At 44.2% G+C, this 14,542-nt stretch overlaps 1 protein-coding gene across 6 annotated transcripts in view; it reads right to left on the minus strand.

Annotated features, from left to right (window-relative positions):
* Positions 1-14,542, minus strand: part of HYDIN (HYDIN axonemal central pair apparatus protein) — a 389,826-nt gene that overhangs the window by 149,701 nt on the left and 225,583 nt on the right. For all 6 annotated transcript variants that reach the window (XM_038538390.1, XM_038538392.1, XM_038538391.1 and 3 more), the window contains one exon: positions 13,437-13,750. In XM_038538390.1, the coding sequence (XP_038394318.1) occupies positions 13,437-13,750 (314 nt within the window). The remainder of the gene's footprint in view (positions 1-13,436; positions 13,751-14,542) is intronic.

A 14,542-nucleotide genomic window follows, 5' to 3' on the forward strand; every position in this document is an offset into this window, starting at 1 on the left:
ATGCTGTGAGTTGCTCTTGTGCTAGGACTGCTGGGGAACACCTTCATTGTTGGAATTCAGATGAATTCCCTCCCTGCCTCCCTCCCTTCCTCTAGCTCCACTGATCACAAACCTGCTCCAGATTAGATTAGCCCGTTTTCTAAATAGAGATTATAATCCGTTGCTTTAAGTCATGTTAAAAGTAGGCAAATTCCTGAGCTCCTCTAGGCACAAAGTCCCAGCCATGTTTCCTTATTTATTGCCTGGCTTTGTGGTCTTACAGTTGCTGAACCTCCCACATTGGGAAGCAAATGACAGATGGGGCTGGCTCAGTGCCTCCCCTACCAGCTCGTTCTAGCTCTGCCACAGGAGAAAGGAAAGCAAACTGCAGACACATACCCATTATGAAAGCAGCCTGCCTTAGCCCTTTGACTTTACTGTGTCCCAGAATGCTTCCAACTGGTCACCTGTGCAAAGGGAGAAGGTGGTGGAACATAATTGAGTAGCTGGAACTCAAGTTACCCAGACCTTAGGGGTTGAACTCATATTTTTTTTAAAGGTTCTCAAAAGGAGTTGCAATTGGAGCTTCTAGAACAGTGGTTCTCCCTGCAGCTGTCCACTGGAATCACCTTTGGAACTCTAAGACCAAATGATGCCCAAGTCCCAACTGTAGAGATTCTGATTTACTTGGAGTCAGGATATTTAAAAGCTTCCAACATGATTCTAATGTGCACTCAAGGCTAAGAGAACCATGGGCTAAGAAGATGGTGGCAAGAAGGTCACACAAATTGCTGGAGAGAGCTAGCTCAGCCCTTCAGGCACCATCTGTGAACCAGAAAGCAGTTGTCACCAGACAGCAAGGCTTATGTGCCATCATCTGGGCTTTGCAGCCTCCAGAACTGTGAGAGGTGAATGTGTGTTGCTTATAAGCCACCAGTCTCTGCTATTTTGTTATAGCAGTCCAAACAGATTAAAACAGACCCTAATTATATAACTGCAGTCACTTACTCTCTACCAGGTACTATATTAAGCACTTAATAAGGACTGTCTAATTAAATCTTCACAACAGCTCCATGAGGTAGGTACTAGGATGGTCCTCAGTCTTCAGATGATAACACTGAAGCTCAGAGAGCAAGTAAGTGGCTAAGTTAGCCTAGCTCCAAAGCTCACACTCTTAACTTTGTTGGATGGTCTACCTCATTAATGGTTAAGGGCTTCTCCTTGGTTGCATGGCAGTGACTTGCAGGCTTTTTCATTTTAAAAGTAAGTGGAAACCGGGATCCCTGGGTGGCGCAGCGGTTTGGCGCCTGCCTTTGGCCCAGGGCGCGATCCTGGAGACCCGGGATCGAGTCCCACATCGGGCTCCCGGTGCATGGAGCCTGCTTCTCCCTCTGCCTGTGTCTCTGCCTCTCTCTCTCTCTCTCTGTGACTATCATAAATAAATAAAAAAATTAAAAAAAATATATTAAAAGTAAGTGGAAACCACAACATAAAGAACATACAGCATATTGTCTAGAACCTTTATTTGGACAATGAAGGTTCTGTCCTAATTGTAATCTAGGTAAGAAAAAGAAAGCCACAGTTGACCTTGCCTTGAAGTGATTTCCTACAAAGAGTTTTGCTGCAAGGTGAGTAGTGGAGGAATGTACCCAGAATCTCCTTGAAGCTCTCCAGAGGGATTTCTGTGAGAAATGGCCACTTCTGTAAAAGCTCCAGAAGGTGTCCCCACTGCTACATACTTTTCGAAAGACAGCCTAACAGGTAGGTAGGCTGTGAAATCTCCCTTGCTATCAGTTTCAAAGCCCTTTAGAAATACTTTCAAAACAGGATGGTTTTTTCAAGTTGATTTCTTTTTATGTCTGGTCTTCAGTAGATGGAGCTAGCTTTGGGGGATTTTAATTAACATGAACACGTAGATAAATCAAATAGACTCTTTTTAAGAATCAGATCACTAAATGAACCAAGCAGACATAACCCTAACTCAGGTTCAAATATGCACTGATGCTTTCCACTGATTTCTTTAGAAGCCAGCTTAACTCACACTGGATATCTACGAGGCCAATACCCTCCACCAGTGTTGGAGGCACTGACTGGAAAGATGCCTTAAAAGAATGAATCTGTAATAAGGTAACTAGAGTTCTTCTGTAACAACATAAAAGCAGGATGAAAAGTTTCATAATACTCAAAAGTGAAATGAAAACACCTCAGTTCATTTCTTTATGGGGTAACAAACATGGTATCTCAGGAAATTGGATGAACCAACTGCAAACAGAAGTAGATGATACCCCTAACGGTGATCACCTTTAAGTTAAATATGAAATGAGCAAAAAAGTCCACCCTCTTCAAAGGTCTCCTTCAAAGGGTTGGCCTTGATTTCTTGTGGGCCCACTACAAAGGCAGGAACTTGTTTCTGGAAGCTAAGACTTGAGAGATGGCTAGAGTCTTCCCATCAGTCCCAGATGCTAATGTGACTCCCTAGTCAGATAAATTAGCTGGCCCATCATAGCCAGAGAGGGAATTCTAGACGGATGGGCCATCAGGGAGGCCTGATGAGGGAGACCTGGGAAGCTTCTAGAGACATCACCATGCAGTATAGCAGGTCAGCTGAAAGCTGACATCACACTGTTTTCTTTTATGAGGGGCTTCAAATTTACTAAGAATGTCATATTTATAATGAGGGTGATACAAGATTTACTTTATTATTATAAAATTTGGAAATTTGGTTATAGAGGGAAGGCATAAGGGGAAGACAGTCATCTCCAAGCCAAGAAGATGACCTAGAATAGATCCTTCCCTCACAGCCCACAGAAGGAACCAACTCTGCCACCACTTTGATCTCAGATTTCTAGTTTCCAGAACTGTGAGAAAATACATTTATGTTGTTTAAGCCTTCCAGTCTGAGGTAAACTAGCAAACTAACATAAAACAGCACACTAATATAAATGCTCAATGTTTCTTGGGACTTTATCTGTGGGAATTCCTGTTAGCTCATCTATACCTGAAATTTAAAAATATATATATATTCAAATTGGCATTATAGCCCACCATATCACTGGAAATGGAGCTGTTTTTGCTGTCATTTAGAAACAAATTCCTTTTTTTTAAAGTTTTGAGTAGTTATTTTTACTTTTTATGTATTTTTCTAAGTTGATGTGGACACCTTCTTTCTCAGCCTTCTTTGCCAAGTCCTCTAATTTTGCCTATTCTTCCAATCAAAGTCCCCTTCTTGTGCCTCCTCGAATCACAGAAGGCTAACACGAGAAAGCATATCATCTTGATATCCCCAGCACCTCATCTACAGAGTGAGCATAGGAAGATGGAGGAAGACAAAACTGCACATCTTGCAAACTCCTTGTATGTTGTCACTGGCTTCAGAAGAACTCAGATTTCCATCCTCATTTTTGCCACCCCATTCCTGCCAGAAGTTCTTAAATGAACAGATGGGGTCAAGGAGCATCTGTAAATGCATTGTGAGGAGCTAAGTGTCTATGACAGAGACTTACAAATCCGTTACTTAAAAAGAATCCTGGAAGTCCTGTTTAATGGAAACTATTTCTATTGTTCACCTGCTGTCATGCAGCATCTGGCTACTCACCAGGTTGTCCTGAAGGAGCCCAATTTCTACATTGATTCTTGCTCTATGGTGGGGCAGGGTGTGGGGGTACATATTCATGGAACTTCATTGCCATCCTTTCCAGTCCCAGACCCTCTTTATCCTTCTGCCACCAAATCTGGACTGTTCCTCTCTTCACCCATCAGCATTATCACCTATCTAGTTCCTTGAACCAAAAATCCAGGCATGGACCTTGATATATACACTTTTCTTCTCCCTCATATCCAGCCCCTTAGCAAGTCCTATTTGGTTCTCCTCTAAAATACCTCCACCTGGCTACAGACCATGACAGTTCTCATATTACTGAGGTCCTTAGTACAACAACTTATACGTTGAGCTCATTTTTGGGACCTCACTTGTCAATGTCTCTTTCCCATTCTCTCTCCTAAAGCCAACCCAATAGCTCCTCCAAAATGACTGCTGTCAAGCCCTGCTGTTACTTCCTGCTCAGGTCAACCTGATTCTTAGAGGCCAACGTGGTGTCCTTCAAACATAAAAAAAAAAAAAAAAAAAAAAAAAATCAAAACCAAAGGTTTTAAAGGGAGGCTCTGCAGTGGTTCTCTGGTTACACACTGTGAAGTATAAGAATAAGGAGCCAGCTGAGTTTGGGGTCCTGGCTTTTGAAGTACAGGGAGGTGGCTGGGCCCCACACTCTGCCTCTCCACTTCTCAGCACATGCGTTTTCACACACATGTCCTTCCAGAGTCTTTGATGGTGAGTGGGGATGAAAACATGCAAGAATGAATCAGAGAATACTAAAACCACCACTACCGCCACCAATGGTTTATCAATTCATATGGAGAGGGAGGGGTGTCATTTATCTTTGTAATCCCCACAGCACCTAGCACAATGTTTGGATAAAGTATTCACAAAAACTCATTTAAATGAAAGATGGATATTACTAATATATAGAAAAATGCTCTTTGATATGTCAGTAGAAGATAGTGGTTAAGGCAGGGGCTTTGCAGCCAGTGCACACCTAGAGTCTTAGATGCATTGTGTGGGCTCAATTTCAAGTAGAGAATATTAATACCAGGATTGTTGTATGATATGAGCTAAGATACTTAATGGGGTTAGAAGTGTGCCTGGCACAAGATAAGCACACAGTTATAGTTACTTTTATGGTCAAAATTACAGAATCTTTCTCTCATGCTCTTAATATTAAGATTTCAAGGGGGACCCCTGGGTGGCTCAGTGGTTTAGTGCCTGCCTTTGGCCCAGGGCATGGTCCTGGAGTCCTGGGATCAAGTTCCATATCGGGTTCCCTGCATGGAGTCTGCTTTCCCTCTGTCTGTGTCTCTGCCTCTCTCTTTCTCTGTGTCTCTCATGAATAAATAAATAAAATCTTTAAAAAAAATTAAGATTTGGCTGACACAGTTGTCTACAGGAAATAAATGCTATGGGAGAAGAATTTTGCTCTGGAAGGCTGTTCAAGGAGGTTTTTCTCATAGAAGAGATGTAGATTTGAGACCGTATTGGTGGTCTCATTATAGGTCTCAAAGATAGAGCTGTTATTGTTCATATGAAAGATCGATGCTGTAGAAGCTGAAAATGTGAAGGTGCTTACAAAGCTGGTGCTCTGCACTCTACAGTGACAGGCAGAGCTGGGAGTAGGTGCAAAGGCCTCATTGTGAGTTGCTTTTCCCATGTCTGAGGGGCCTGGCAGCTTACCATGTCCCTGGGGCCCTGGTAAGTTCCCTCACATAGCTTTCCAAGAAGCTGCTATTTAATTTCATAATTGGATGCCCATTTCTTTGGCTTGGAGCTCACAAAGGAAACACAATGGGGTCTCATCAGTCATCGGGGTGGGCATCTTTGCTCTTTGCTACCTGGGATCCAGCCTCCCTTTCTCTGCTCAGGTGCCTTATGTTCTGCTCTGGCGATTAGCCTGTCTCTAGACTTGCAGCCTTGCTCAGAGGCATGACTGAGCTCCCTAGCCTTAGTTGAGGATGGACACAAGAACCAACCACAGCCAGTAAGTTGCAACAAAAACATTTGCCAGGGCTCATTTCAGACAAAGAGCCTCTACCTCTTTTCCCTGGACTTGAACCAGGCATGAGAGCTGGAGCTGCTGGAGCTTCTGAGTCATCTTGCAACTATGCATACAGGACCTGCCTGAGAATGGAGCTGACACAGCAGAGGGCAGAGCAAAGAGATGGGGTGGGAGATATGAGGTATCTCATATTGCCTGACCTTGGATCAAGCTGTGCCTGAAGCCTACACCTGGACATTTTCTGTTACATGAGCCAGTGCATTTTTTTTTTAAGTTAGTTTGAGTCTGGCTTGCTATAAATTAGAACCAAAAAGTTCCTTATGGCATTATAAAGTCATCAGTAATCAAAATCCATTTTTTTAGAAGCCAATTTGGACTGGCAGAGAATGAAGAGAGTATGAGACCTTGTTGCTGGCAAAGTTGGGGTATCTGGTAGGTGGAAGAATGGGCATCCTCCACATGTCTCTGTTTGAATTCCCGTAACCCAAGAATGTTTCCTTACATGGCAAAAGGGACTTGGCACATGTGATTAAGTTAAGGTCTTGACATGGGGAAGATGGATCTGGGTGAGGCCAATGATATAATCACAGGTGTCCTTACAAGAGGGAGGCAGAGAGTGATACTACCGCAGAGAATAGAGAAGGGGATGTGGTGATCTTAGCAGAGAGGGAGAGAGATGGGAAGACACTATGCTGTGGGCTTTGAGGAAGGAGGAAGGGGCCAGGAGCCAAGGAATGCCAGGAATGCAGTTTTAGAAACTGGGAAAGGTAAGATAAGGGATTTTCCTAGATTTTCTCTAGAACCTCTGGAAGGAGTAGAGAGAACATGGCTGAGGCCACACTTGGCTTAGGCCTAGTGACATGGATTCAGACTCTTGACCTCTAGAACTGGAAGAGACAACTTTACATTGTTTTAAGCCACTTAGTTTATGGTGATTTGATGAGTAATAAGAAACTACTAGGGGGAAGGAGGATAGCCTCCATTCCCATTGGCTTCATTCTTTGGATGGTGAAATTGTCATCGTGGCTCAGACACATGTAGGGGACAGTTAAGGAAGAAAGGGGCCTGGAGGGGCTTAGAGCTTGATTCTGCATTGTGCCCAAGGCCAGCTGTGGCCACTGCTTCTGTTCCCACTTTGGCTCTATTTGCTCCCTCATCAGAGCCTTATTTCTTCTTGTGCCAGGGCTCCATGCTCGCTTCCATCTCTCTTCCTTTTTTTTTTTTTTTTTTTTTTTAAGATTTTATTTACTTATTCATGAGAGACACAGGCAGAGGGAGAAGCAGGCTCCCCGCAGGGACTTGATCTCAGGAGCCCAAGATCATGCCCTGAGCTGAAGGCAGACGTTCAACCTCGCTTCTATCTCTTAAACAAACTTAACTCGGGGAGGTGGAAAAGAAAAAAAAATGTGAGTGCAGAAGCTTAAAGCATTCTGAGGCATGCAGGGCCAGTGGGGGACACAGAGGGATATTTATGGAAGGAATGAAGCTTAGACCAGTGAGAGGCACCTCAGCCCTCAGACATCAGGCTTCAGACTGATTTCAGAAGAAAATGTCTCAAAGTCACACCTGGGATGTTGCTTCTCAAACATAGTCTGATATTAACATTTAATTAATGAACATTAATGAACAGTAGCCTCTTCAGTTTCCTCCATGAAGGAATGTTTGTAGGGGCTGGCATTTACTGAGCATTTATTACATGCCAGGCATAGTTCCAAGAGCTCTGCAGGTAGGGGAGTCCAAGGTCACAGCTAGCAGGCAGCCGAGCAGGAGGATCCTCAGAGTCCAGGCTCTTGGCCAGCACACTGAGCAGCCTGGGACTGTTGGATGCAAGGATACCCCGGACCTGCCCCCATGCCATCAATAAAGCTGTTTTTCTTTCCAAAAAAAACCCTAAAGAACCTGGCTGTGAGGAGGTGTGGTGGGGAGGAGAGGGAAGTGCACTGGGCCACCTGGCTTCAGCCTTGGTGAATGCGGCCTGGCACAGGAAACAGATTTTCTACCCTTTGTCAGAAAGAGTCAGCCCACTGTCTTGGTGTCTAAGGATCCTAGAGCTCCAGAACTTTAGGGTGCTGGGGAGTGCTTTACTTAGCAGCATTTGATATCAAGGAATGAAAGAGAGGAAGGGACCCTTTGAGAACCTGGAAACAGCTGCCAGCTTCAGATTTTCTTTCTTCTCAGAGACTCGTGGACTTCATAGACACATCTCCTTCAATCCTCATGACAGCTCCTTTAGGTGTCTACATTATCCACATTTTACAGGGAAGTAAACCTGAGCAAGGGGTCATAGGGCCAGGAAAACAGAGCCCAGATTCTAACCAGCCATGTCCAACTCCACAGTCCAGGACCTCAACTACCTGTTGAGGTAGATCATGTCTTACAAAAGTTCCACTTTTGAGGCAAATTGAGGAGTGATGCAGAGACAGATGGAAGTATCTAGAAATGAAGCTTCTCCAGTCCTTCCACTCTCCTCTTCCAATCACAATGTTGGACAACTGACACTCATCACAGAAAAATCAATGTGAGAACAATACATGTTCCTTTGCTGCAGGACTGGGTGCCCTTAGGCCCCTGTGTTCTATTTATCTATAATCTGATTTGGAAACAAAAACGCTGTGCTGGAGAAAGGGGAGCCCTCTTGCACTGCTGGTGAGAAGGCAAGCTGGTGTAGTCACTCTGGAGAACAGTGTGGGGGTTCCTCAAAAAGTTGAAAATAGAGCTAACCTACTACCCAGCAATTGCACTACTAGGTATTTATATCAGACATACAAAGGTAGTGATCTGAAGGGACACCTGCACCCCAATGTTTATAGCAGCAGCATCAATAGCCAAACTATGGAAAGAGTCCAGATGTCCATCAACCGATGAATGGATAAAGAAGATGTGCATATATACGTGTATATGTAACAATGGAATATTACTCAGCCATCAAAAAGAATTAAATCTTGCCATTTGCAACAACGTGGATGGAGCTAGAGGGTACTATGCTAAGCAAAATAAATCAATCAGAGAAAGACAAATGCCATATGATCTCACTCATGTGCGGAATGTAAGAAACAAAACTGAGGATCATAGGGGAAGGGAGGGAAAAATAAAACAAGGCAAAATCAGAGAGGGAGACAAACTGTAAGAAACTCTTAATCATAGGAAACAAACTGAGAGTTGCTGGAGGGGAGGAGAATGGGGTAACTGGGTGATGGGCATTAAGGCGGGCATGTGATTAATTAGCACTGGGTGTTATAGAAGAATGATGAATCACTGAACTCTACCCTTGAAATTAATAATACACTATATGTTAATCAATTGGATGTAAACAAAAAAAAGATAACAAATTTTTTTAAAAGGCCATGCTGTCTTTGGGGACCAGTTGGCTATGTACTAAGTTCCAGCAGCATCTCAGCTTTGTGGTCCTGAGCCTAGGCAGAGATACCAGCGAGCTAGTGTCCACTTGGCTCTCTCTGGCCTCCTAGAGGTAAAGGCTGCTTCGAGGGTGGGCTGCCCCGTGTGCCTCTTTCATGCAGATGCTGTGAAGCATCATGTTCTTGACGAGTTGAGCAGTCATGCTAAAGAGACAGACCCAAGAAGGGGCACATTCCTGCAGTGCTGGCTCTGTCGGCAGCCACACTCACACCTTATTTCTCATCCTGGCTTCCTCATTACATGTGTATATATGCAGAGCTTGGACCATCAGCTACCAAAGTCAGTCTAAAACCCAGTCATGCACATGAACTCATGTGGATGAGCAGGTGTCTAAGACAATGACCTGCTTTCCTCTTAGGGAGTGCATTCTTGGCATGTGTGTCCATTTTCCTTCCTTCTTTGTTCTCATATGTGACATGAGGGCCAGCTTGGGAAAAAAAAATGCTCAATCAAGAGAGATGCTTTAAATGGCCTGGTCAGAATTGCCTACAAAGTCACACACATGCACACATGCACGTATACACATGTGCACCCATGGCAGATATGTGTGCTGTGATAGGTAGACATGCTGCATCTGTCTTGGCATCCTTATATCTTGCCCTAACAAGAGAAAAAACCTCTTTCATCCTTCTGTTTCTTTTATTAGCTGTAAGTCTTACGAGAATTCTAATTGGAAAAGAAAGGTTAGTGTTGGTATACTTGATAAAAGTGACCTTTAGCCAATGAGTGGTTTATGTTTTTTTCCGACGGTCTGTGGAGAAAGCCCGTCTGAAAGGCAAGTGGCATTTTTTTTTCTACTCAAGGTGACATTTATACCTCGAACTTTTCCATTTGACAGGTGCCAAGAAGCTGACAGAAAAGAATCTTTAATCAGTTATGAAATGATTCTCCCTCACCACAAATACCCGGGAGGGAGCAGTTACAAATTTGAAGATACTCTTTGAGGACCTACTCTTAGCACTGCCTCCTCTGTGTTGGGCTCCGGGGTCCAGAGGTGATAGGACAGAAGTGCTCCCTGGCCTTAAGGGGGTGAAGAGCCAGCTAGAAAGTTGGATACTGAGCCATAATTATGAGCGTGATGTGTCACGAAGGAGATGGGCTACCAGGGCCTATGACAGGGGAGGTTATGTAGGGAATGGTCTCAAGACGGCTTCCCAGGAAAGCGTACTGGGGACAAGGGAGCAGGGGCTGGTGAGTTGAGGTGTGGGAATTGCTTCGGGCAGAGAACACAGGCTTAGACAGGAATGGCCCTGGACAGGAAAGGGGCTACCAGCATGGTGAGGGCAGAGTGAAGTGAGAAGAAACTGGAGAGGAACACAGGGGCAGCCCAGCTAAGCCTTGCTGAACTCAGGAAGCATGTGTACTTCATTCTAAGAAGCATGGGTGCTCTTTGAAGGTTAAGAACCAGGAAGTGACATGTTCATCACTTGGCTACCTGGGTGGATGATGGAGCCCAACAGGGGGCATCAGAGTGGTCCAGGCAAGAGAGGATGGTGACTTGAACTAGGATAATCACCACAGACATGGGAACGAGGGGGTTTCAGAAGGCAGATTGGGTGATGGGTCTGATGAGTGAGGTCAGGGAGAGGAAGGAATCTGAAGGACTCTCAGGACAACGTTGTCATTCATGGGGGCAGGGGGCCCTGGAGGAGAGGCAGGGAGGCGGGCAGCGGCAGAGCCTAAGTTTAGTGTGGGGCAGGTTGGACATGAGTCATCTAAGAAACATCTAAGAGAAGCTGTCAAGAAGGAGATGCCCTTGGACTCAACAGAGGGTCTAGGTAGAGACGGTCGGAAGCCTTGGCAGCAGGCGCTAAGTGCCATTGCAAGAAGAGCAGGGGCCTAGGAGGGAGTCCTGGGTCCCATGCACAACGTACCTGTTGCCAGCCCAGGGCTGAGAAGGAGTGAAAGGTTGAGGGGATAAGCAGGAAAGCAGGAGAGAGCAGTGTTATTCAAAGTAAGAGAGGCAGGTGTTTTGGAAGGAGGAGTTGGGTAGCCATGTTGAATGAGGCTGTTATCTTTCTGGAAAAAAAAAAAAGCAGACTTTGTCGCCTCTTGATTACAAATCTCTCCAGTCTTTCCAAGAGTCTAAACTCCTTGTCCCAGGCACCAGGCCTCTCACACACTACTGCCAATCTACATCCCAGACTTCTCCCCCGCCAGTGAAGTCTGTATTGTAGCCGCGCTGACGGGCCCTCTGTGGACACTGGTAGATGCGTGTCACTTGCCCTTCCAGCATTCATTCTCCCGTATGTCAGTTTTTGTCTGGAGATCTGCCCCACCCCCACCCCATTCAGTCCACGGGGTGCTGAGGTCATCACGGCAGCCCTTGGTCTGGGGCACGTAGCCCAGCCAACACTGATCAGTGCTTTGCCCTCCACTTGTAGAAGGGACAGGCAATGTGAGTGAGTTGGTCTGATCAGAGCGTCTCCAGACAGTCCTGGTACAAAGGCTAATAATGTGCCTTTCTGGGAGCTCAGATCTGCAAGGATGTGGCCCCAGGAGCACTGGCAGCCACGTGGGGACCACAGGAGAAAAGTTAACCTGAAACCTTGGCTAACACTAGAAAGAGCGAGAGCGAGAGAGAGAGAGAGAGAGAGCAGGGCTGAGAGATGGGGCCCCTGGCTCGGGTGACTCTGTTTGAGGCTTTGAGTTAAGCTGGGCCGGAAGCCAGAGTGAATCTGGACTTTTGAGTCGTAGGAGTCAGTGAATGTCCTTCCCTTTTCATTTTTGTTTAGGGTCAGGTTTCCTGTCACTTGCGACAGAATGGAATCCATGAATCCTAACTAATATAAACATGCTATTCCTGTTCGGTGGTGTTTCCTCACTGCTCTGCCGGAGACATTGAACTGTGCTTCTCGGGGCAGCCTTCTTGGATTCTTTGGAGCTGTCATCCCTGCTCTGTCCTTCCTCAGAGCCTGGCGTTATCACATGTTCCCTCTGCTTCCCCAGGAGCCTCAGGCCAGAAATCATGTCTTACTTTTGTATCCCTGATGCCTCACACACTGTCTGGTGTATAAAAGTCACTTATCTAATATTTTCTGAATGACTCTCTGAATGAATGAATGACTTAAGTGAACAAATGAATTATAAGCAGAAGTTCGATATCGAGATATAGAAAGATCCTGAAGACAGGGGAAAATGCTTAAATCAATGAAAAATTAAGTGCATCATCTCTAGTAGTGGCCAAGTACATTTTTAAAATGCCATTATTTTAATTATGGAAATGGCCTCTCAAAAATGAAAAATAAACAAAGCATGTCCCTTCCTCCTGCATAGAATAAACTCATGTAGCTATGTTACTTCAACAGAATAACTTCACAGAATCTGATATTCAAAGCTCATTAGGGTAGGTTGGCTGCTTTCATTCCAAACCTAAACAGTCCTTGGCACCTAATGAGCAGGCTCTGTCGTTCAGACCCCAGGCCGGCTACGCTGGGTCATCATTAGATGTCTTGGGAAGACATCCAGAGCGAGCAGTGGTTACCATGGTAACAAGCAAGGGAAGGGAAAAGCTGGCTGTCATATACAAGATGAGGGGTGCATACGGGAGGTACTGATGAGCTGAGGAAACAACGTGAGCCTTCCCTATTCAGAGTGGCTACCGGACATTTGGATGCTGAACACAGAGCTGTCCAAACATCCAAGAAGGAGATAATACATAAGTCAAAGACAAGTACATTTGTCCTGGTCGCCAAAGAGGCTTTGGGCTCAGAAGAAAATGTTCCTAAGACTTGAGTGAAACAGGCTGTTTATATTTTTTTAAGCAGTGTTTTCCAAATCAAGTCTGGCTTTAGCTTTTAATTGAACAGAGAGACACTTCTAAATCCAAATATTGTGAAGACAGCTTTCCTCGTTCAGCACTAGCCACCTCCCACTGCTTTGGGCATATATACATCTGCATGCATCATATGTGTCTAAACATGGGGTAGACCAAAACCCTCTGAAAGCTGCAGAGCATGGAGCTCAGTGCAGCACGTACTCAACATAACTTAATACTCGATTTGTGCTTTGGGTTTGAAATGCTTAAGAAAACTCTATAACGACTTCATTTTTTTAGTGACAAATGTCTAATGATCCAACCACTCAATTCAAAGTTAAAGTAGGCTTATGGATATTATTCTGCTAATTTGGTGGTAATTGGGGCTTTCAAAGATCTTTTATATGCTTTTCCTGCTTGAAAATCTAGGACTGGGTGTTATTCTGTATGTTGGCAAATTGAACACCAATAAAAAATAAATCTATTATTAAAAAAAAAGAAAAAATCTAGGATGAACCATGATTTGAAGCCTTTGCTCTTTCTGTCAATAATTGGTTTTCGGAACTGAAGTGTGAAAGCCCCAGTACACAGAATACAGGAAACCCAGTGCACGGCCCAAAGGAGAGGACAATGAACAGCAGGGAAGAGCTCTGGTGGACTGCGGGGCAGGTGTGTACCTTATCCGATTTTCCTCATTGTCAACCAGGAAAAACCAGCGGAACTTCACCATCAGGGGGCTGCAGTTGGTGATTGTTATGTATCGGATCACCTCAGTATCATTCAGGATACAGCCAAAATCCAGCTCCATGGTCTCAAAGCTGAGGTTAGGGTAGTGCACTTCTCCACGCAGGTTTAGGCTGTCGATTTGAGGGTGTTCCATGTACTTGATCTCTAGAATTTCTTCTGCTACCCAGTTGTTCAAATCACTTCTGTAGGAAGGGTCAAATTTGACCAGCAAGTTTTTTTCTCCATCAACCTCCAGCTTAATAGGCTACAAATAAGATAATGGGGGTTACCAATCTTTGTCCTATGCATTTCCAACCTGCTTTATGAAACAGAACAACCAGGGATTTATGCATATTTATGTACATAAACACATGCAGATACACACCTACAGACAAAGAGATTAGTATGAAATATATATATATCCACACATCTTTGGTCCATAATTATATATTTATACTTATACATAATTAAATAGCCAGTATATATAAATCTATATAGATATCTATACTATCTGGACAGCTATAAGTATTTTATATACATATATGCACATGCACATATATTTTCTTAGTTGAAAATGAAAGCAAGGAAAATCTGGACAGGAATCATTTGAAGGAAGGGATTTTGGTAATAGTTGTGAAGTTATAAGGATTGAGGAGTTGCAAAAGGGAAAGTCTGCAATGAATAACTATTATAAAATATTCTTAACTGAAAATAAATTCGATTGTAAAATGTCCTTCCTACACAAGTGGGAAAAATCCTTTGCTTAAGAAATTTTTCAAAGGCTTTCTAAAGCCCTGGGGGAGAGGCTCTGGAGCGGGTGACCCAGAAAAGGAGGGATTAGGCAATTTAATTTCTTTTCTCACGCCTGCAATTCTAACTCTTAAGTGCAGTGTTATCTACTTTCTGCTGTTTTCTATTCAACTTAAAATGACACTCGGAAGCTTGACAGAGTTTGTTCAGTAGATTGTGTTTATCCTTTTCTCTCTTCGATTTAAGTCCTCATGGGTTCCTTGATGCCAAGGCCTCTGGAACATCTTACCATACAAAGACTGGCTAT

Source organism: Canis lupus, chromosome 5 (assembly GCF_011100685.1).
Source record: "Canis lupus familiaris isolate Mischka breed German Shepherd chromosome 5, alternate assembly UU_Cfam_GSD_1.0, whole genome shotgun sequence".
Lineage (NCBI taxonomy): Eukaryota > Metazoa > Chordata > Mammalia > Carnivora > Canidae > Canis > Canis lupus.